General features: G+C 51.7%; 1 protein-coding gene across 6 annotated transcripts in view; it reads right to left on the reverse strand.

Annotated features, from left to right (window-relative positions):
• Positions 1-24,412, reverse strand: part of DLGAP4 (DLG associated protein 4) — a 64,885-nt gene that overhangs the window by 1,990 nt on the left and 38,483 nt on the right. For 4 of the 6 annotated variants that reach the window (XM_040981532.1, XM_040981530.1, XM_040981534.1 and 1 more), the window contains 5 exons: positions 19,881-20,245; positions 17,549-17,637; positions 16,613-17,025; positions 801-892; positions 266-421 (listed from right to left, as the gene is read on the reverse strand). In XM_040981532.1, the coding sequence (XP_040837466.1) occupies positions 266-421; positions 801-892; positions 16,613-17,025; positions 17,549-17,637; positions 19,881-20,245 (1,115 nt within the window). Of the gene's footprint in view, positions 1-265; positions 422-800; positions 893-16,612; positions 17,026-17,548; positions 17,638-17,870; positions 17,951-19,811; positions 20,246-24,412 lie in introns of those variants that run through there. The other 2 variants (XM_040981531.1, XM_040981535.1) reach the window with 2 other exon arrangements.

Genomic DNA, 24,412 nt, shown 5'->3' on the forward strand with positions numbered 1-24,412 from the left:
TCCCCCAGGTGGCAGGCCCCTGCCAGGAAGCCCTCTTCCTGAACATGCAGGGCGGGACAGCATGCGTCCGGGGGCAGCCTCAGCTCCGCAGAACAAGCGGCATGCTGGAGAAGCGCCACGCATGGACCCCGCACGGTGATGGACGTGAGCCCCGCTCAAGACGACACACGGAGAAGGAGCCAAGCAGCACTGACCGATGTGGGCAGCGTTATTGCCGACCAGGAATTTGTCCCTGGACTTCCCCTCCGCACTGCTCCATGCTCACCTTCCTCTTCTCGGGGGTCTCCACCAGCTGCCAGCTGTTGGCCTTGAGGTGGTAGAGCTCATCGAACTTCATGCTGATGTCCTCGATGGACAGCTGCAGCAGGTCCCAGAACCCGGCCAGGTCCTGGGCTGTCGGCCGTGGGTTGGCGTCCGGGTTCTGTGAACACAGGGCAATCAGCGGGGCCGGAGGCAGAGGCTGGGCCTGCACGTCCCCATGGGGGCTGGCCGTGAGCACGCGTCCCTGCACACCGGGAGGACGGGGATGGCCTCTGCCATGGCCTCATGGGGAGGAGTCCCGGGGTTCCCTTCGCTTCCACAACAGCAGCCCTGGAGACCAAACTGCCCCGACCCACTAACGGGAGAGGAGACCCCCACGTGCCTTCCTTCCGTTGTCACCTGTACGTATGTTCCTGTGACCACTTTGGTGGTGTCACTGTGGACATGTGTCCCACCTCGGCAGGCAGGTGAGGTGACCCCACCTTCTGTCGGGGTTCACAGAGGCCTGGTGCCCACGGTGAGGGGAGGGTTGCACTCACCAAGTTCTGCTCACAGAGGCCCCGGAACTGCTGGAACTTCTGCGACATCAGCAACTGGGCGCTGCCCACCGCGCTGAGGACTTTCCCTAAGACTGAAGGAAAGGCGGGGACTCAGCCGGGCGAGCGAGTGAGCGAGCGTCCCGTCCCCCGGCCTGCCTCAGGACAGCCTGTGCAGTTTCTGGATAGCAGCGAGTCACTTTCCTGTACACTGAGTCCATTCTCACCGGGACAGACTGGGAGCCCAGCCCAAGCTCCTGAGGACAGTTTCTAGCACTAAACTTAGATCCAGATTTGTAAAGAAGATGGAAGTTAAAGATCATCCCAGTAGCATAGAGGCTACAGTCCTCACCTTGAATGTGCTGGGATCCCATATGGACGCCGGTTCTAATCCCGGCTGCTCCACTTCCCATCCAGCTCCCTGCCTGGGAAAGCAGCTGAGGACGCCCCAAAGCCTTGGGACCCTGCACCCTCATGGGAGACCCGGAAGCGCCTGGCTTTGGGCAGCTCATCTGCAGCCATTGAGACCACCTGGGGAGTGAGTCAGCAGATCTTTTTTCTATCTCTCCTCCCTGTGTGGCTCATGTTCCAATAAAAATCTTTTCACAAAGTAACAGTGATAACCACAAGTCTTTACAGAAAAATTACTGAAGCAACCAGACTTTGGGAAGCTAAGATCACAACGAGGAAATGGCCGTTGGGCGAGGCTGCTCTGTGCTGTCTGGAGCACCCCGCGGTGTATCCGCAGCACAAGCCTGAGCGGCTGAGTGTAACTTAGGGGAACTTCACAGGGAGGAAAACTGAATTCAGAGGAACCTGAGGGGCAGCACTCAGTGAGACAAAGTACATTCAGCTGGGCCAAGCCCCCAGCAGCCGCGGTGATGGCAGGAGGAGCCGGGCTGTGCAAGGGGTTGTGGGCGTGCTGCACTGCGCACTGCAGGAGGCGGCAGCACCAGGAACGGGCTGGCGCCATGACCCAAGTCAGAATGAGCCCGATTCCATCTGGACTAAGTTGACCTGGTCTTATTCTAATTTTCTCTTAGTATAATTTTCTGAACCTTTGTCTCAAATTGTCTCTAGCGTTTTCATGTGGTCTCTAACATTGAAACAAATTAACCAGGCACATCAGGAGATTTTGCCAAATGCACATGGAAGAAAGAAAACCGGAGTGCACTACAGGGAAGCAAGGGACTAGACACCCAGCCAGAGGGCAGACACCTGAAAGCTACAGTAACTGAAATTAAGTGGCTTTAGATTAGAAACCACCCCCCAGACTCTACGGAATGTACTATAAAATTCAAAATCAAAAAAGCTCCCAGACTGAAGCCTAAAAGAAAATATAAAAGAGGGCCCAGTGCGGTAGCCTAGTAGCTAAGGTCCTTGCCTTGAAGGCACCGGGATCCCATATGGGCACTGGTTCTAACTCTGGCAGCCCCGCTTCCCATCCAGCTCCCTGCCTGTGGCCTGGGAAAGCAGTCAAGGACGGTCCAAAGCCTTGGGAACCTGCACCCGCCTGAGAGACTCGGAAGAAGCTCCTGGCTTTGGGTCGTTTCAGCTTTGGCCATTGCGCTCACTTGGGGAGTGAACCATTGGACAGAAGACCTTCCTCTCTCTCCCTCTCTCTGTATATCTGACTTTACAATAAAAATAAATCTTAAAAAAAAAAAAAGAAAGGAAGCAGCAAGTAAAAGACATGGCACTTGAGTAGCGAGAGTCCACAGGTGAGAAGCAGCTGGAGCAGATGTGAGCAACAATGGCCGAGTCCCCGCGAGTCCTGTGATTGCCGGAGAGGACGGAAAATCACACCCGGCCAGGCATTCGAGTAAAACTTCTTATAAAAACCAAACACGATGATTACGAGACCGTCTAATGATGTAACTACTCTGAGTCTTTGTTCTAACTGGAATGATTTTAACTTCTTAAAAATTACAGATAATATATCTGCAACCCTCATCCCACCATTTTTCTTTCATGATTATTCTAACATCACATTTGAACACACGTTATAACAAAATCTTAGACATACTGAGACTGATATAACGAGGCTGTTGGCTGAGCAATTCTGAGCGTGTGTGCATGTGTGCATTTGCATGTAGAGGAAGATAATCACAGTGTGAGAAAACCTTGGCAGCAGAGGGAAAAAACGACCAAGCTGCGTTCAGAAGGGCAGTGGGAAGACTGATGGCGCAGTCAGGGAGCAGCAAGCACCGGCCTAGAATTTGTCTTACAAAAATAACACTTTATGAATTATGATTGAAATAAGAAATTGCAACCGCAGTTTCACATCTATAGACTGGTGTTAGATACGAAACACCGAACACTTTTGCATAGTGCTAAACGGAAGGAAATGAGTCTTCAGAAAAGTCACAGAACATTCCTGTTCGAAAAAAAAAGTGTAGGTTTCAAAATATTTCTGTACCAAAATAAACTTTTAATTCCATTTCCCCACAAACGTCTGGAACATTCTTGTATAATTTGGTGTAGCCTCTGTGGAGAACACACTGGCTTTTCCCACAAATCTAAGACGTGCCTCATGCCCAGAGCTCAGAAACTTCCTTTATGAGGACGCAAGGAGGTGTGCCAAACCCAGCAGTGCCCGGCTGGCATTCTACCCACTGGCCTCGGATTGAATTAATTCTCCCCTAAGATCAAGAAAACGATGACACACACGAGGACGCGCGCCCTTACCCCTTCCGTTCAACGTGACTGAGAGCCAAGGCTCCTACGCAAAAACTAAATAGAGGAATGCAGAGTGGGAAGAAACAGGAGTCTGTCCCCTCAGGTGATGTGACTCACACATGAAAACAAGTCCAGCAAAGGGTGCAGGATACAAGATCAGTATACAGAAGTCAACTACATTTCTACAGCAATGAACAGCTGGAAAAAGAAATTAATAATTCCATTCTAATAGCAAAGGGAATAAAATATGAATCAATTTAACACAAGTTTTACACCAACAGTTGTAAAATATCATAGAAAACTTTAAGATGCTGAACAAACACGCTCACGCACTGGAACATTCACTAGCATTAAGTGGCACTGCTGCCCACGCTGACAGTTTTACATAAACCATATCAAAATCAAATCCCAGAAGCCTCTGCAGAAATTGAAAGCTTATCTTTTAAAAATTAATAATCTAAAAGGCAAAGAGACAGGAACACAGATCTTGCACAAATGCCCACAATGATCAGGGTGGAGCCAGAAACTCAATCCAGGTGCCCTGCCCCCTGGTGGCGGTTACCTGAGCCATTTCCTGCAGCCTCCAAGAGTGTGCATGAGCAAAAGTGCTGAAATGAAAAATGGAGCTGGGACTTGAATCCTAACACTCCAATGTGGGTGTGGCCATCCCAAGCAGTGGCTTATCCGTTGTGCCAACACCCTCTCCTGACAGACAAATCTTAAAACTCATGGGCCCAGTGCAGTAGCCTAGCAGCTACTTGTGCAAAGTCCTTGCTTTGCACATGCCAGGATCCCATATGGGTGCTGGTTCTAATCCCTGAAGCCCTGCTTCCCATCCAGCTCCCTGCTGTGGCCTGGGAAAGCAGTCAAGGATGGCCCAAAGCCTTGGGTCCCTGCACCCATGTGGGAGACCTGGAAGAAGCTCCTGGCCCCTGGCTTTGGATCGGTGTAGCTCCAGCTGTTGCAGCCATTTGGGGAGTGAATCAACGGACTGAAGATCTTCCTGTTCTTCTCCTGGGGAGGGATCCAGCTGACGGCAGCTCTTTCTGTCTCTCCTTCTCTGTAACTTCACAGTTTATGTTTTGTTTTGTTTTTTAAAGGCAGATTTAAGCAATGAGAAACAGAGAGAGCAAGCCCATCCACTGGATATTTCAGGCTGAGCTGATCCAAAGCCAGGAGCTTCTTCCAGGTCTCCCACGCAGGTGCAGGGTCCCAAGGCCCTGTGCCGTCCTCTGCTGCTTTCCCAGGCTACAGGCAGGGAGCTGGATGGGAAAAAGCAGCTGGAACTTGAACTGGCACAGGATATGGGATATAAGCATTGTAAGCAGTAGCAGATTAACAACCCCAGCTTCTTCCATTTTTAAAATTCATATTAAATGGCAACTTATTTAGTGGAAGTAAAACCACAACCATTTCTTACATATGGTGTGGTTTTTCTAGGACAAAATATCCCGTAACTGAGAGGCACAGCATGCAGACACCGCAACATCAGGGCCAGTTACACTGGGACGCGGTGCCAGCGCGAGGACCGTGTCAGGTGCGCACTCCACGAGGCGCGCCTAGGCTCCTGAAAACAAGTCATCAACCGATGCCCTCGATCTTCCTAGACTCCTGTGCCCCCTGTGCGGCACAGACGGCTGAATGCCCCGAGTGAGACGTGGGGCCTGCCTGCTGCCTGTCACCCGGGCCCCACAGCCGCGCTGAGTGAGGAGACCTTGTGCGTGGAAACCAGTCGCACCACCACTAGTCAGCCATTCCTCAAGTTGGGCAAAATCAACAATCTTTTCAAACCACTCTCCCACACATGCTGTTCTCTCTCTTTTAATGTTATCTGTGGGCAAACCTAGTCCCAATGACTACAGCCTCAAATGCTTGTAAAAGGTCAAAGTGGTACAGGAGCGGTACAGGAATGTATCAATCCAAAAGGCAGAAGAAGAGACCTCAGAAGATAGAACAAGGCAGGCACTGTGGGTGGGAGACCCAGTGTGGATGCCCAGCCTCCTGCGGACGTGCCTTGCAAAGCAGCAGACGGCCCAGGTACCTGAGACCTTGCTGCCATGCGGAGACCCAGACGGGACTCTGGGCTCCGGCTCAGCCTGGCTTGGCCCCAGGTGTTGCCGGCATTTGGGAAATGAACCAAAAGATAAAAGATCTTCATCCCTCTTTGCTCTTCAGACAAGTAAGTTACAAAAAAGAGAAGTAGAATGTATAGCACAGAATAAGAATCATTTTGAGGCCAGTGTTGTGGCACAGTGGTGGAACCATGTCTCGTGCACTGGCATCCCAGCTGAGTGTTCCAGTGGCTCTATGTCCAGTCCAACTCCTTGCACATGTACCTGGGGAAGCAGCAGCAGATGGGCTCAAGTACCTTGGAGACCCGGATAATGCTCCCGACTCCTGGATTCAGCCTGGTCCAGCCCTGGCTGTTGTAGCCACTTGGAGAACAAACTAATGGATGAAAAATCTTTGTTCTCCTATTTATAACTATCTTTCAAATAAATTGCTGGGGTCCGTGCAGTAGATGTGGGGGACATGAGGGGGTGAAGAGTGTTCCATTGCAGGCAGGGCCGCAAGGAATTTCCCGCTGTTCGGCAGGGCCCACCAGGCGGATGTCTCTACAACCACCTGAATGCATCTCCACCTTCTTTTGCATGGACACTGGACCGCCCTGCGGAAGAATTCTAATCCATCCTGGCATTTGCTACTGCGAGGTTAACCTTTTGCTCAGCCTGAGCTTGGAGGTCAATGTCTTGCAAATGGGGCCCTTTATCACTCCTATTGTCTTGGCTGTCCCCACTGAACCTTTGCTAATCAAGGGACCTGTATTTAGGCTTTCATTCTTTCCTTGATCTTTAAGTTCTCCTTTTCTTTGTGATACAAGATTGAGTTGTAGGATAAGAATCCTAGCAGGAACTTCTACTGTTTCTAGGTAAAACTAATGGCAGAATTATCCTTATAAACACCCACTTGTTCATGACGTAAAAAGTCTGAGCCAGAATTTGACTGATTTTGTATAAATAAAGCGGACAGCTTTCCCGCATTGTCCATTATGATCATGAAGTCCTAGTGGTCCGTCTCTTTCTTTCCTCTTTACGCCTCATCCACGCACCCTTCTCGAGTTCCGAACTCAGCTGGAGCTGGACTCCGGCAATAAATTCTAAAACTTATATTGTGAAGGGCTACACCAAATGTTTCTGAAATAAACAGACTGGATAAAACCTAAAACCCAGGGCCTGGTGCAACAGCCTAGTGGCTAAATCCTCGCCTTACATCTGCTGGAATCCCATATGGGGCCAGTTTGTGTCCCGGCTGATCCACTTCCTTTCCAGCTCCCTGCTTGTGGTCCGGGAAAGCAGTAGAGGATGTCCAAGGCCTTGGGACCCTGCACCCACATGGGAGACCCAGACAAGGCTCATGGCTCCTGGCTTTGATCAGCTCAGCTCCAACCATTGTGGCCACTTGAGGAGTGAAACAGAGGATGGAAGATCCTTCTCTCTCTCCTTCTCTTTGTAAATTTGCCTAATAAAAAAAACATTTTAAAAAAAGCAACCCAGTGGACACTGGCAAAGGACAGTACACAAGGTTGAAGGTAAAGAATGGTGAGGAGAGCTGCTACAGATGAAAACTTTGAGGCCAGTGATGAATATGCCTTCTGAAAAAACAACTTAGATCGCTACGTATTCACTAGGAACATTACAGACCCACATGACGCACCAAGCCTATCCTCCTTGTACAGGAAGTCAGATTTGACATTTTAAGGGGAAATAGACAAACACACTCTTCTAGGATGTGGTGTGATGGGCACACTCTCTAAGTATGACCTCATTACACTGAAAAGAAAGTGAGGCCCTCAGCTCTTGGGGCCTGGCGTGGCCCCCCCCCCACTGTGGTACTCCCCCCATGGCCTTTCCCTTCTCTTCCATGCTGTCCTGGGCCACTGCTTCAGATCTGCTCCCCGAACCTGCTCATTAGAGGCCGCTGTCTCTTGGATAGGCCTCCACCTGCCCGTGCTAAAGTCATAAGGTCATCTGCATATGCATAAAGTCATATGCATAAAGTCTAGCAAGGTCATCAATACATACTTGCTGTATCATCCCATTATTAGAAATCCAGCCCTGCTCTACCTGCCCAGCAAAGCTCATCGATGGAGTGAGTACCTGACAGGGCCGGTTCCCTCCTGTTCTCCCCACTCTTCCAGTCAGGCCGCCCAGCCCATCAGCAGCTGCCCACACAGCTGATCTCCTTGCCATGAGTCCTTTATCCTATCTGGCCTCCTGGCATGCCTGTTCCCCTCAAGGACCCGTGTCTCATGCCATCTTTAGATTGCGTGGCTCCTCTTCTCCCTGGGAGCCTCCTCCTGATCAGCCCTGTGTGTTCTGACAAAGCCGAGGATCACCTTCCAGATGGACCTAAGACTCCTAAACAGCCACCTGCCGGCTCGTCTTCTCTACCCCAGAGTCCAATCATGAATGTCAAGTTTGTTCAAAGCTGAACTCCTGCTATCCAGGCCTCCTGCGGTCTTCCTCTTTAGGGGCAACTCCAAACCACGCCGACTGCTTTCACTCTTACCTCACTCCCAGTCTTGGGAAGCTCTGGTCTAAATGTGATTCCTCCCTCCAGCCTGCACTCCCCCACTTTCTCCTCTCACCCACAGACTCCCCCCCCCCCGACTTGCACCCACGCACCCTTGGTCCAACCTCATTAGAACACAGCAACCAGGTCAACCTTTAGTAACAGATAAACTGCAGCGCGTGCAGCTCTCCACTAAGTGTTCTGCCTAGAGCGAAAGTCAGGTCTTCCTCGTGGCCTTCATCAGTCCCTCGTCCTCCAGGACACGGCCACGCCCACCTGCTCTCCCTCGGCCAAGAACATGCCTGCCATGCTTCTTGTGCAGCTGTTCCCTCTCAGGCGGGCTCTTCTCCCACATCTCTGCCCAGTTCTCACAGCTCCCTCCCTCTGGTTTTTGCTTCAAGGGAAGGTACCCTTGACCACCCTCAGCAAGACGGGCACTGCACCCTCTGCCCAGGCGGAGCTCACTGTCCTGCTGCAGGCTTCCCTTGGCTCGCACCTGTGCCCCTGCCTCTTAGGATCCATGAGATCCCAAGTCCCAGCAAGACCAGGACTCTAGTTTTGCTCCTAAAACTGTGCAGCATGTGGTGCTCCTCATGTGGGCAAGACTGAGGAAGGAGGCCTATGCCATAGCCTAGTGGCTAAGGTCCTTGCCTTGAACGGGCATAAGTGCCAGATCATATCCTGGCTGCTCCTCTTCCCATCCAGCTCCCTGCTTGTGGCCTGGGAAAGCAGTTGAGGACAGGCCAAGACCTTGGGACCCTGCACCCGTGTGGGAGATGTGGAAGAAGCTCCTGGTCCCTGGTTTTGGATCGGCTCAGCTCCGGCCATTATGGCCACTTGAGGAGTGAACCGCAGGATGGAAGATCTTCCTCTCTGTCTCTCCTCTCTGACTTTCCAGTAAAAAAAAAAAAAAAGGCTGAGGAATGGATGTGACCCACTCTTCCCCTTCACTGTGAGCTTTGCACCAAGAACAGAGACATGGAATTGGTATTATTAGCAAATACTGTAAGGTTTATGCCATAAACACAAAGGAACCCAAGAGGGAGGGGCTTACCAAGCAAACGTCCTAAGGTGAATGAAGACGGTCACCTGTGTGACAATTGCCCACCCTAGAAAATGAGCACTCAAGACACCCCCAAATCCACCAACAGCATGTGCGCTTCCTTCATGGGGCCTCACTGCTAAGACCCGATTCCCACGAGCTCCAAACTCGCCCCATTCGGCACTTCCCCGCAGCGGGTGCAGCAAGCCTTGCGGGGGTGACCGACGGTGCCGCGCGTCAAGTTCTGCGGCCAGCGTGGCCGTCACTGACTTCATCCATCATCAGCCTTGGCCAATCGCTGAACTACAACACGAGGTACAGATCAGTGTGCTACAGCTTTTTTTTTTTTTTTTTTTTTTTTTTACAGAGGAGAGAAAGAGAGGAAGATCTTCCATCTGATGATTCACTCCCCAAGAGGCCAAAACGGCTGGATCTGGGCCGATCTGAAGTCAGGCGTCTGGAGCCTCTTCTGGGTCTCCCACGTAGTGCAGGATCCCAAGGCTTTGGGCTGTACTTGACTGCTTTCCCAGGCCACAAGCAGGGAGCTGGATGGGAAGTGGGGCCACCAGGTTTAGAACTGGCGCCCATATGGAATCTTGGCACATGTGAGATGAGGCCTTTAGCTGCTAGGCTATTGCACCAGGCCCTCTTACAGCTCTTCTAAACCATGTGTCTGCATTTTCCCCAACTCCAACTTATCTGGTGTCATTTCTTTGTTAATTGGTACAAGGAACATGGCTATAAGTCACTGTCCTGGCCCCGCATGTCTTTTTCCTGCATTTGCATCCTTAAGTTTCTGAAGTCAGAATTCACCTGCAAGCAAAGGGCAACCAACCGGCACGTATGCCCGGCCACCAGGTCTCCGTGGCTCTGGGCATCTTTGTCCTGCACCAAGCCTCAGCCCTGCCAGGGGTAGACATCTACTGCAAGTTGCATGTTCTCAGTCTGGCAGCAGTAAAAATCTGCAACAACCTGGCTGTGTCTGTGACTTGGTCACACCATGGTAAGGGTGTCCTAAAGTGCCACCTGCATGAGATGTGAGACCAAGGTCAACAGGCAGAGGCTCCCTGACCTTACTGGTGGATGAAAATGATGGCTGACATCCTACAGGCCCTGGCACTCCCAGCAAGCGAAGCAGCCCTAAGCTGGAATAAGTTGGATGGCACCAGGAGATGTGCCCACACACTTCCTGTCCAGGTGCTCCCCCCAGGAGCTCCCTGCCCTTCTCCTGGAGAGCCGGGAAGACTCAGCCAGGAGGAGAACTGGTTTTGGTCTGCTTTATTCTTGGCACCCACACAGTAGACTTGTAGCTCAGACAACCTGGCCTCCTTGCCAGTGAGATGTGGGCTCTGCCCCTCTGGCAGAGTCTCAGAGGTACCCAGGCTTTGCACAGCACAGCTCCTCAAAAAGACGTTACACATCCTGCCTCGTGCTCTACAGAGGGGGCTGGGTCTGTGTGGGCAAGTTTCCTCTCGTCATGCGAGACAGGAGGACTGTGTGGATAAGGGCCTTGGCACTCCCAGGCTATGCTCATGAGATGGGCATGGTAAGCAGGAAAAGTTGGCAGGCTGCTGGCCAAGGTCATTGCTTTTCATGACAAATGTAATTATATGATAGGAATATCTTCATGGTTAAAAAGAGCAGTTACAAAAGACTTGGGACGGGCCCGGCGCAGTGGTGCAGTGGTTAAGGACCTCGCCTTGCACGCCCGGGATCCCGGGCGCCGGTTCTAATCCCATCAGCCCCGCTTCCCATCCAGCTCCCTGCCTGTGGCCCGGGAAAGCAGTCGAGGACAGCCCAAAGCTTTGGGACCCTGCACCCGCGTGGGAGACCCGGAAGAGGCTCCTGGCTTCGGATTGGCATAGTATCGACCGTTGCGCTCACTTGGGGAGTGAATCATCGATGGAAGACCTTCCTCTCTGTCTCTCCTCTGTATATCCACCTTTCCAATAAAAATAAAATAAATCTTAAAAAAAAAAAGACTTGGGAGACACAATATTCATATAAAAGGATTAAGCATTTCTATTAGCACGAATTAAAATATGTAAATATTAAAAGTGATCCCTGGGCTCAGATAGCATAGTGGTTAAAGTCCTTGCCTTGAACGTGATCCCATCTGGACACTGGTTCTAATCCTGGCAGCCCCGCTTCCCATCCAGCTCCCCATTTGTAGCCTGGGAAAGCAATCGAGGATGGCCCAAAGTTTTGGGACCCTGTACCCATGTGGGAGACCCAGAAGAAGCTCCTGGTTTTGGATTGGCTCAGCTCCAGCCACTGCGGCTGCTTGGGGAGTGAACCATTGGACGGAAAAACTTCCTCTCTGTCTCTCCTCCTCTCTGTATATCTGACTTTGTAACAAAAATACATAAATCTTTGAAAAATAAAGTCATCGCATTTATAAAACAGAAACTGGCACAAACTATTAAGATTAAGCCTAATGAAAACATGGAAGTGGAGTAGTTGGGACCCCAACTGGTGTTCATTTGGGATGCCAGTGTTGCAGGCTACATCTTAATGTGCTGCACCACACCCCGTGAATTCCAGTTGCTGAAAACCTAGAGTTCTGGTTCAGTAGCAGGAGTTAGGGTTTGGTTGTCAAGAAATGTAATATTGAAGGGAAACACCAATCTTACTCGAGGCATGGCATCTTCATCTTAATAACAGAATTAAGTCTGACAGAGTGCCAGGCTCACTGAGTCACCCCTTTGGTTAAGGTTCCAGAAGCCCGGCCCCAGATCACCCTGAAGAGCAGCACTGGTTTAATATGACAGTCACCAGCACTCCTGGTGCGTGAGCACTGTGCTGTGGCCTGCCTGAACCAAGATGAGGTGCAAGGAAGACAAATGCATTTGGAATTTGATAGGTTGGTTTGAAAAGAAATATCAAATATCTACATTTTCAAATATTTAATGCATATTGAAATACTGCTCTGGATGGATAGATGTGTACTAGTGTAAGTAAATTCTTTCTGGGTTAAGTAAATTAGCCGTATCACCTTCATCTCCATTCCTTCCTTGGAGGAAGGGAGAGAGAAATAGCTCCCATTCTTTGGTCCACTCCCTGAATCCCAGCAATGCCTGGGACCAAGCCATGTCAAGGTCAGGTGTCAGGAACACTAAACAGGTTTCCCACATGAGTGATGGGGCTCAACTCCTTGAGTCATCATCACTGCCCGAGTCTACACTGGCAGCTAGCTGGACTCTGGAATGAGAGCCAGACATCAGATTTCCTCACTGACGTGGGATGAGCTAAACACCTGTTGCTCACTGACTGTACCAGGCCTGTGGGGTGCTCAGTCTGTGGGGAAACTCCCCTGTGCTCACACTCCCTGTGCTCAGCCCTGTCCCAGCTGCCCTGACCTGAAGCAAAGGCAGCAGCAGGTGCTGTGGACTAAACAGCATCTGCATGCGCCAAGCCTTGCCCTACTTCTGCAGTGCCAGCAACAAGACCGTGCCCCAGACGAACTGCAACGTTCTCTCCTACAGATTCGAAAGACTCCAGAGAAACAATACTGACATTCCCAGGTCCTCTCCCAAGGAAAGTCACTCCGATTCCCAGCCATCGAGAGAAGGGATTCTCAAAGCCCTCCTGGTTATGCCACTAGAATTCAACACATGACACAATTTAGCAAGAGCCACTGCAGTTTCCTGTTCACCAGTGACTTTGTCATTACGAGAAATCCGAAAAACTCCCCAGCCCGCTGCACTGTGGGAGTTCTCAGGGAACACTGTGGAACAGACACCAGCGCCCTGACGCTCCAGCAGGGACCCAAGTGCCCATCAGTACATGAGTGGATAAACACAAGGTGGTATCTATGCACAGAAGACTGCCATGCAGCCATAAAAGACACAGATATAGTAACACTTCCCTTGATGAAGTATGCAGAGTACCCAAAGTCACAGACCTGAGATGGGGAATGGCACTGCCAGGACAGAGAGGGTGGTGACAAGTTACTGCTTAGTAGGTACAGTTGACATCTGCAATGATGACAGGTTTGGGAAACAGAGTTACAAGCACCCAGGACTCAAACGGACACTCCAATACGGGACTTAATCTGCCGTGTCACAGCACCAATCGCTATTGTTACTTCTGAAAATTGCACCAGCATTCCATATGGGCACCAGTTCGTACTCCAGCTGCTCCACTTCCCATCCAGTCCCATTTGTGACCTGGGAAAGCAGAAGATGGCTCAAAACCTTGGGACCCTGTGCCCACGTGGGAGACCTGGAAGAAGCTCCTGGCATTTAGCTGGGGGTTGGCGCAGCTCTGGCCATTACGGCCACTTTGGGTATAAACCAGGGACAGAAGATCCTTCTCTCTGTCTCTCCTTCTCTAAATAATGACTTTCCAATAAATAAATAAGCTTTAAGACAGCAACTAGAAAACAAGCAAATAAAGTCTGCTCAATTAAAAAAAAAAAAAAGATGCAGCACCAGTGTCCTGTACGCTGTGGGTTAAAGTCCTGGCTGATCCAGTTCTGATTAAGTTCTCTGATAATGCCTCTGGGTAAGTAGTGGAAGATGGCCAAACCTCTGGGCCCCTCCACCCACATGGGAGGCCTAGAAGATGGTCCTGGCTTTTGACCAGCCCAGCTCAGCCCACTGTAGCCACTTGAGAAGTGAACCAGCAAATGGAAGATCTCATTCTCTGTTTCAATAAAAAAGCAAATCTTTAAAAAACTTGCACATAAAATGTTTACTGCAGTCCTCGCCTTGTGTGCACTGGGATCCCATATAGGTGCTGGTTCTAATCCTAGCAGCCCTGCTTCCTCCCTTCTTGTGACCTAGGAAGGTGGTCAAGGACAGCCCAAAGCCTGTCTCTGCTTCTTCCTGTATATCTGACTTTCAAATAAAAAATAAGTGTTTTAAAAAATGTTTATAGCAGGGCCCGGCGGCGTGGCCTAGCAGCTAAAGTCCTCACCTTGAATGTGCCGGGATCCCATATGGGTGCTGGTTCTAATCCCGGTGGCTCCACCTCCCATCCAGCTCCCTGCTTGTGGCCTGGGAAAGCAGTCCAGGACGGCCCAAAGCTTTGGGACCCATGTGGAAGACCCAGAAGGGGTTCCTGGCTCCCGGCTTTGGATCAGCACAGCACCAGACGTTGCGGCTCACTTGGGGAGTGAATCATCGGACAGAAGATCTTCCTCTCTGTCTCTCCTCCTCTCTGTATATCTGACTTTGTAATAAAAAAATAAATAAATCTTCAAATAAGTAAATACAATGATTAATTCAGTTTAAAAATATTTATAGCAGCATTATTTGTACAAACTTAAAAATGGAAATGAACCCAAATCAACAGATGAATGCATAAGTTAAATGTTATCTGTTGACAAAAAGGAGTTAAATGTCAACATATGCTGCAATGTTGAGGGGCTTTGAAAACGTGTTTAGGGAAAGGCACACACTCCATTTAGATGGAGTGCCCAGAACAGGTTTCCTTACAGAGAATGTATGAGTGGCTGGCTGCCTAGGGCTGAGGGGCAGGGCTGCTCTGAAGGGTCGGAGTTCCAAATGCTCTGCAATTAGACGGATGGTTGACAGCCCTGCGAATGTTCTGGATGCCACTTCTAAGTGGTGGATTCTATGGCTACGCAAATGAGCTCAATAAAACTGTCTTACAGTAAAAGGAAAAAAAACTTAAGGAAAAACTCCCAGAAAGTGTAACAAGAAGATACACAGGCAAGAAAAGACAAAAGAGAGAAATCAAGCCAGCAGGTCAGGACTCTAGCTGATAGACATTTCAAAGAAAAAAAAAAAAAAAGAAAATGAATTATTGTAAAAAACTGATATGAGACTAGTTATTACAAATGAAAGCTTAAGTAGTCTCCAGAGAAATATTTTCAAACACAAGCATTCCATGGTCACATGACTGAGAAACTTCACAGGAAACAGTGAAGCTCCGGAAACTTCCAGGGCTAATACAGACAGTGGACTGAAGCGAATGGCATCCAGCTTCCTGGAGGAGTGGGGGCTCAGCACAGTGGTGCTTTTCAGACCCTGAGGGAAACTAACTACAACTTTATACTGTGTTGTTTATGCCTGTTTTAGTCATACAAACACATATATAACTTATACTTAATTATTCTTAATTTGTTTCCAGCCAAACAATGTGAAACAGTATAAACTGTCTCTGCAAATGATGTGCTCCAGTACTCTGAGGACCCCAAATCCAGGAAGCTGATGGTCATGCGGCCTAAAAAGCTAGATGGCCACACAGGGATGAAAGGGGAAGGCTTGGTCCAGCAGCAAGGCAGCAGCTCCTAGGGCAACCTGGCCAGACCTGAGAGTGCAGAAGGGACATGAGAAAAACACACAACCTAGAGATTGTCTAGTAAATTTGTACAATTGGAAAAGAACATTGATGAGGGCTGGAAGATTAAGCAGAAAAATGCAGATTTCACAAATAGTAAATATAAAGTGAGGCAACCATTCATTTTAGAAAAAAAAACCCAAATGTATGTAAAAAGAAAACAGATGAAGTGCTATAATAATTCTTACATACTCAAATAGTCAATAGAAGCACTGGTTGTTATTTAAGCTACTCAGAGCTGATGGGGCACCGCTGCAGGGCAGGGCGGGACTCTGTCAGAGCCTTCAGTGTTCTCTGATCCTTGCCTTGGTTGTCTTTTAAATTTATTTTGTCAAGTTATTGGGCACACGCCTCACAGCAGCTGCCTCACATGAAAGCTGGGAAGCAGCCTAGAGGACAGTGAGGCAGCGACTCTGCCAGGTCCTCTGAACCATCAAAGGGCTCTGTGCGTGGGGCCCACCCTATCGGGGGGTCAGGCCCCCTTGGGTCTTCCTGAATCTTCTGTAGGGGAGAATTAACTGGCAACTCCAGCTCTGGCTGCACGGGTCAGTGAGGGTGCCAACCTGGAACTTTCTGGGAAGCCCACCTCCAAGCCTGCCACTCTCGCCGAACACCTGTGTGTCTGGCTCCCTACGTAGTTCTAGCTCTTTCATGGGACTTTCTGCCAACAGGCATGGCATAGACAGAAACTAGATGAAAACACAGATGACTTCTGTCTCACTTCATGGTCCAGTTAGATGCCCAGAGCTGACCACACAGTACTCAGAAGCTGCTGGAGGAAGATGATGGTACCAACTCTGCACACTTAGCTCTCTGTCAGGCCCTTGGCATACAGTGCCACATGCAGTCTTCACAACAGGCTTTTCAGAGGACTACTCCAGTCTACAGACCAGGAAGGTCAAGCTCAGGGAAACTTGACCTAGGTCATTTCATGGCTAAGGGATAAGCTGGGATTCAAACCCAAGTGTGGCTGGCCGGTGCAGCCTGTACAAGTAGCTGCTGTTGTCACTAATCCTTTCTGGAAAGAGGTCTGGCTAGGTAGCTGCACAAATGCACAAAAGGAGGACTCCAAGAACCTGGTGAATTTACTAGACTGGCCCAAGAAGGGAGCCCCTGAGACGTTCCTCTCAGTAGCTCAGAGCCTGGATGCAGACAGAGAACTAGCTGTGTCCCCCTCGACCCCTTACCCAGAGGCCCACCTCGCAACACCCACCTTCTTCAGAGAGGTTGTTCTCTTTGGTCTCCTTGTCCATCTGGCAGCACCAGCCTTCCAGGCGCTCTGTTTCTGCCTGAAGCAGCTTCAAGAACCAGTAGCCATCCCGGCGGCAGGCCCCTGGCTGGGCTGGCTCTGCTGGCGAGCTGGAGGAGGTCTCCAGCCAGGGGTCTGGTGGGGGCAGCGAAGACGCTTCCAGGGCAGGGTCACTGTTGTCTCCATAGGAGAGGTTGCGCTTGATCTGGGCAATCTTGGGGGCCTGCCGGGGGCCAGCATCAATACTGACGGAGTTGGGGTGCGGGGTACAGTCCGGGAGGCTCTTCTCTGATGACTTACAGCTCGAGTCATTGGCATCCTGGGTGTCTGAGTCAGTGTCCCGTCGGGAGGACATACTGTGAGAGGGGGCGCTGCTTCTGTGGGGGAGGATGCATGGGTTGGGGACAGGAAGGAACGAGTCAGCAGGAGGACCAGAGGCCAGAGGCCACCCCAGCCCGGACACACGGGAGACAGAGAAACGGATGCATCATCTGCTCCCCATGCGCCTGAAGCGGGTCCCACAGCCCCATCTCATTCTCAGCTCAGCCCTTGCCCCGTCCCACCCACACCCACACGCACACACACACAAGGACAAGGTCATAAGGTTGCCTGTTTACTGCAGTGGGGCCAGGAAGACCACCAACATCAGGGTAGCTGGGGCCTCATCCCAGCCCAGCCCAGCCCTGGCCCCGCGGCTCACTGGTCTCACAGAGCAAGTGCTCACTTGTCCTCCCGCCTGCCCCCCACCCAGCCTCCCAAGCCTGGGCCACCGCCCACACCTCAAACCCAGCTTAGGGATTAGAAATCCAGCAAGAAAGGAGAAGTGGGTTAAAGGAGAGGAGAGGTGAGAGCAAAGGGAGGAAGGGGAAGGAGAAGCAGCGGCCACCTCTTCCGACTTACCGCCAGTCGTCCTCTACCTGAACCCCGATGGACTGGAATTTGGTAGCGGGACTGGGCTCCTCTTTTGGCACTGGCTGAATGCAGTCAACCTTATTGGAGGACAACGACAGCAACGGCACGGAGACAAAGACAAAAATAAAAAACAAACACACACTTGCTGCTGAAATTCACATTAGTGGAACGACGCAAACAGACGTGTGGACAGACAGACACGAGGCATGCGGACACTGCACATGGGCCCGAGGCCGCAGCAGGTTAAGCCGGGCACTGCTCATTCGCGCGAGGAGGCGGGAGGTGGGTGGGGATGACTGGCTTTCCCTACTCGGAGGAGGGTGCCATCACATCGATCGCTTTGTGTCCGTTGTCCTCCGAGAGGTGGGAACCGTTCCTTCTAGTTCTCTCCTTTACATACATCAGAGGGAAGAAAAAAGGACGACGAAAGAGAAAGAAAACACACACACACAAAGCCACAGCCGTTATCTGGTGTAATGGAAGCTGGGGGCTGTCTTAAGGCAAAGACCACTCCCCAACCCTGAGGCTGAAGCCTGGAAGGGCAGGCTGGAGGCGCCCAGACCAAGGGCAAAATTTGGCAGCAGTTCTGGAGAGCAGCTTGTAAAGCAAGAGCCAGCTGAGTCCCTGGACACTGGGGAGGCCCTCATGGGGCCTAGTGCCTTGGCTGACACTCCCTCTACACACCTGTGAAGAAGACACAGCCACAGGGATGCTCTGGGCTTGCCCTGCTGTTCTGGGACAAAGGGGCTGGCTGTGGAGTGGGCAGGCCTGCCTTTCCTTCATGGCTCAAGAATGAAAAAAACCCACAACTGACCCTGGGCTCAAGGCACTGAGGAGCAAGATGACACCTTGAAAACTGGAGGCGGGGGGTCACTCCAGCCTTCAGGCCTCGCCAACAGAGGCAAGGGCCTGATTTGCAGCGCCACTGCACCCCCAAGAACATGTAGAACAGGGAGGTGATCCAAGGGCAGGGGCGCCTACATGGGCTCACTCCTCAGTGTTGTTTACCAGTGAAAGGCACCAGGGTGCTCCTGTTTCTCACACCTTCCGGGGAGGCAGGGACACTGGGCCAATGAAAGGCCAGGGTTACCCAAGGATGTGGGCGTCAGAGACCAGGCTTCTCGCTGTGGACCTGTGGAGCTGGATTGGCTCTACAGCATCCTCTGAGAAGAACACAGGAATCTCCTCTTCCACAGAAATGTGGAACTGAAGCCCAGTGCTGCCTCTCCAGGGAAACAAATCCAGGCAAGTGGGAGAATGTCGCGGGGAGCTGCTCACTCAGTCCCCGTCCTCTCTGCATCTCAGCTTCCTTCTGCACTCCAGCTTTGTCACAAGCTTGGCTGGGGAAATGGAGATCTCTGCCAGGCTGAGCCACAAAGTATACCACTTTGATGTACCCCTGGGTTTGGGGAGCTCTGTCTGCTTCCACCCCTCCCCCACTCCTCAAGCATGCTCCCCTTTAGTCTGAAGGTCCAGCCAGAACAGGAGAGTCCTCTGTTTAGACTCAGTACAACTTGTGAACATTCCCAGGTAGGAGCCAAATTTCCCCAGCTCAACTGGAAGATGACAGAGCACCATGTGGCGTGCATGTAGGTGGTTCCGCAAGGCAGTGGGTGGGGAATGGGGAGCTCGTAACCACTGTGCTGTGAGCTATGTCTGCACAGTGAGTTTAGTTTCTGGAAGGGCCTGCTGGCTTTGGCCACTTGGCCCTGGGAAACCACCTGCCTGGATCCTTTCCAGGGATGGAGACCCTGGGATTGGTATCATAAGGGCCTGGAGCCTCAAGCCCCACCTACCTGTCTCCATGGCCAGAGAAGGCTCTGGGTAAAATTCCCCATGAGCAACCCCTGTGGTTCAAGGGCCCTGGGTCTGCAGCCCATGGGCCATCTGCATTTACACTCCATGCAGCTCCCACTGCCAAGCGGGGCTATGGCCGCCACACCGTGCTGACCTTGGATTAGAGAACTGTTAGGCCCATCCCACCTCCCATGGCTGGCTGGTAGGGCAGAGAGTGGAGTGGACAGACAGACAGTGGACAGGCAAACAGTGGACAGATGGCTGGCTGAGTGTAACTACATTCACTGGGACAACCCGCTGGAGGTCAGGAACATGACCCCAAGGCTGCAGGCTGCAGCACAGGGCGAGGGGAACACGAGGAAGATGTGGTAGAATTTGGTTCAGCCACTTGAGGCTGGTCCCCCCAAAATAGACAGACAAACCACCTTTTCCCAGGAGACCTAGTGGGCCTCACCAGATGTAATTACACGCAGGCAGGTGCACGGAGTGGACTGAGGACACAGAGTGCAAAAGGAGCCCCTACTTGTATTCCTATCGATGACAGTTTCCGTTTGGGGATGGCCTCAGGGTGGGCCTCAGAACTGGTCAGCGTCCCTTGTTCACCACTCTTCAGAGCTGCATGTTTTAGGGGTGGCTCTGGGGCCTCAGGGGCTGAGGTGACTCCACCCCGCGTCACGCTGGGCGGTCGAGTACTGCTGTCCAGGCTGTCCGAGGAATTGCTCAGGCCCGACTGGCTTGTCACCTCACTTTTGTGGTCCTGGCTGTCCAGATAGGTGTCCTGGGCGGACTCGGTGCTGCTCTGGACTGTGACGGAGATGAAGGGCTTTGATGTGGTACGTGGAGGGACAGGTGGCGGGGTCTTCTTATACGCCACTAGGCATGATGAACCTGCACACAGGTGACAGAAGGGCAAAAGCCGGTGAGAAACTGAAGCTTCCAACCCTGTGTATCCTCTGCCGAGACTGAGGTCCTGCCCACCCTAGCCCTGTCTCTGGCCCGTGCTCTGCCTCGGTGAGGAGGTCCTGCCCACCCCAGCCCTGGCTCTGGCCCCTGCTCTGTTTCAGTGAGGATTTCCAGAGCAGGAGGAGGAGGGGGAGACACAGCAATGAGCAAGCCACACACAGAGTTTCTGCCATCCTCACCAGAGGCCAGGTTTGCTGGAGGATGCCAGCACTAACCAAAGATGCCCACCACCTGATGGGCAAAGATGTTCCCAGCCAGAGCATGGGCTACACAGCAAGGTGTAGCAAAGGCAGACAGCTAAGACATGGCTAACTTTGCCTTCCTCAAGGTCACTGAGAGGCCTACTGCTCTCCCTACCCTTTTCCTTCCCCATCCCTTTGTCTCCAGTACTCAGACACCCCAGCCAGCTATCCTGCACCCCTGATCTGCCATTCCCATCCCCCTATTCCTCCTCCTGGGAAACAAGGGAAATGTAAATTAGACAGGTGCAGGTGCCAGCTGACTCCACACTACAACTCTCCAAGATGTGACCACTGAGGAGTAAAAGCATCCCTTTGTATTCTTTTGTTACAACTGCATGTGAATTCAGTTACCTAAAAACTTCATCCCTTGTCCCTCAAGGATTGGTGTGGGGCATCCCACCACTATGATGGTGAAAATCTAGCTCTGAATTCCTTTTACCCACTTGCCTGAAATTCTATACTACCCGAGTATCACTCCTTTGATGTGAAGGGTCCCGAAGCCGGGGACAGCATGAACCAGCAAGCCTGAGTTCAAATCCCAGTTGTGCAGCCCCTGGCTCCTTGTAAAAAGAGAGTGATCACAGAGGCTACATCACAGAAATTAAACCCCAGCTAGCTAAGAACTGGGCCATGCTTTTACCGCTCCTCAGCTGCTGGAAGGGACATAAGGCTGGCACTTAGCGAGCTGGTGGCACTTTCCCTCGGGACTAGATGCTTAGAGAAGTGCTGAAGCCCAAGGCCACCAACCCCTCGGAAGATGACACCTGGCCTGTGGAGAGTTCAGGAATGCATCTGTCTGGTCTAAAGGTTGCCAAGGGCAGGGTTTCAGTGGGCTCTTTCACCCTAGATCAGATCAGGAAGCTGCCCCAACTTGGCTTAAGGAGGTAGTAGCGAGGTAAAGGAGGCAGAATGGGGCTTGAGCTGCTAAGGCTGTGGGAGCCCTTGCTCTGTCTGCAGGATGGAGCTGATCCAGCTATTAGAAGTTCGTGTGCACAAATTTTACTGGGACCTGGTAGGGAAGAGGAACTCTTCTCTGGAAAGCCAGATGGGCTGCCCTGACAGAGTCCAGAAAGCCTGAGCCCTGGCAGAGGCAGCACCGGATCACGGGAAAAGTAGCTAATGAGAGGCCAGGCCAGATGTGCTAAGAGGAAAGGGAACTTATCTGTGGCTCTCTTGTCTCTCCAGGGGCGCAGGTTACAGCCAGATAAGTGGTATGACTAGCTGGGAGGATCGGGGGCCCAGGGGCCCTCTGGGGGGCAGGGAGTAGAAGCCAGGCCTTATACAGGACAGTCTTACTTCCTGAGTGTGAATGCAGGCCTTAAGGTCAGCAACTCATTTCAGCCATGCCTTGTACCCTGTGACTTTTATATCCTTGTGGTTCTTTCTGTCTCAGCCCCTCACTTTCTAACACCACCTCCTCCAAGAGGCCTCCCTGAGGTTCTCCTCTTTTCCCACCATCCAGGAATCTCCATCCAAACACCATCCCATCTGTGCTCAGCGCCTCTGAGGGCCGAAGCAGCCAGGGGAGCGCTGCCTGTCCTATTACTGGCATGGCAGTCTCTCAATCAATGTTTCTTGAATGAGAAAATGAACCCCATTACAGCAACCAAATAACTTTAGGTGTTAAAAACCATGGAGGAAGACTCCCAACATTTAGTGCACAGGTTCCAGGCACCCTCCCCAATTCAAAGCCCCCTTCTGCTTGGTCCCTGTCCTCCCATTTCTTCAGCTTCACCCCGGCCCTCCACCCCACCCCCACAGTACCCCTTCCAACCCAGACACCAGACACACCAGGCCTTCATGCAGCAGGCACTTGCACGCACAGGCACCATGGCTTTTCCTCCCAGGCCAAGCAGAGCCATCCCTTTCTCTCCCTACACGTCCACCAGAGCGCATAGGACTGCAGTGCCATCCCCAAGGTATGTGACTGAGTCCAGTGATTCAACTTCAGGGGGAGTGCACCAGATACCCATGGTGGACCCAGCCCTGCCCTCTCCAGGATGTGAATGACAACCACCAATTTACAGGGCATGAAGGTTCAATCTGTCCACTCAGACAGGGGTGTGGACGGGCTGGGCAAGTAGGGGCTGAGTGAGCACAGACAATGTGACTGCCTCCCCCTGCAGTTGGTTCTTGTGTATCTCAGGGATCCCAAGCACAGGCAGCATTTACTAAGCCACCTGTGCCTATGGGCTGCCCGCTTGCCTGCCTCTGAGACAACCAGGCAGGTGCCTGGCATGGAAGTGCAGGCAGGAGCCAGATGTATGACACAGCCTTTGTGCAGCCTGCTCCCTGGCGCCAGATGCCCAGCCCAGCTTGTCCTCCCTGTCCCTCAGAGCTCAGGCCCTGGTTTCTCCCCAACAGAAGTTCCTTTTGCTCACTGCTTCAAGATTCTTTCCGTGAGGGGCCAGCAAACTGTACCTACCAGGTCAAAACAACGTAGTGGTCACATTTTCTGTTTCATGCTAGGGTGTATATGGTGGCCAGAAAGCCTCAGATACTCATCAATGGCATGGCTCCCACTCCCAGGGGGTCTGGGAGGCCAGGTTGGGCTTTCCCTGGTGGCCTGAGTTGGAGCTCATACCTGTTGGGCTCCAGGAGCCTGAGCTTGGCAGGAAAATACAGGAAAAGGGGTCTGGCCTCCTGCAGAGGAACAATGCCAAGAACTACTGACAGCATGGTGGCCACAGCTGCAGGTTTTACAGAGGTACACAGCGCTGACCTCACAGGACCAGATGCCCTAAATCCCTCTTGTGGCTTTGGCAAGACAGGAAAAGCCCTGTTGGAGGAGGGGCTGCGGGCTGTAGAATCCCATTTCCTCTTCCACTCAGGGAGTAACCTGTGGAACTGTGCAGCTAAATCCAACAGCTCACTTGTGTTACAATAAAAACAGAACACAAAGGCTCTCATCCGCCCAACCCCAAAGCCTTCTTTCTTCTCCCTACACAGGGAAGCTAGGAGCGGCTTCTAAGCAGTAGCTCAGGGACTGTTCCCATCAGCCCCACACCCCCAAGCCTTTCTAGGGAGCCTCTGCCATTCCTCCCTACTTCCTCTCCCTTCCTACCCTGGACCACCCAGCCTGCGGCCTCCTGGCCTTCCAATCCTCTATCTAGTCCTTCCTTCCCCTTCTCCCCTGGCCATTTGAGGAAGCCAGCCATGGTACTGCTTTGTGTAAAACCTTTCCATGGTGCCCAGACTGGAAACCAACTCATCAGTGAGAGCATTCAGGGCTTCCACAATCACCACCTGCTGCAGACCCCAAAGCACACAAAAACCACGCTGGTAGAGAGGTGTCCCACCAGTGAAGACAAGGATGCAAAGCCCAGGGGACTGGCCCTGCCCTCACAGCCTGTCCCACAGCCAGGAAGGACTTCTGTTTGTAATAATATCGATTCAATGCTAACAGCTGACCTACTGGGGCACTGACCAGACTCTCATATGACTGACCTTTTTATCCTCCTTGTTTGTAAGTCAACCTACTCACTCTGTCTACTTGTAACTGCAACCTCTCTATGTAAGGGGCTCTTGCAGTCGTTGCAGATGTGCAGGCCCAAGCTACACTCACAGCTGACATGCAGGAAGCTGAAGGCTCTGCCTTCTTGTTCAGCTGTGCTGCCATAAACAAGCACTGTTTCCATGGCCCACTGACTGCCGCCCTTTCCCCATTTGCGGCATTTTGTTCAATGACCCTGAGGACAGCTAGTGTTCTAAGTACAGGCAGGCTGCGATGTGTCTTCTGGGACAAGCACATATGTTAGGCTCCATTCCAGCCTGAGTCATGATGCTTTAGCCACAAGGTCAATGTTAATGAATCAATAAAATATGAAGAGTCTTTAAACAGAATGAACAT

Source organism: Ochotona curzoniae, unplaced genomic scaffold (assembly GCF_017591425.1).
Source record: "Ochotona curzoniae isolate NIBS_2020 unplaced genomic scaffold, NIBS_Ocur_1.0 contig_3520, whole genome shotgun sequence".
Taxonomy (NCBI): Eukaryota; Metazoa; Chordata; class Mammalia; order Lagomorpha; family Ochotonidae; genus Ochotona; species Ochotona curzoniae.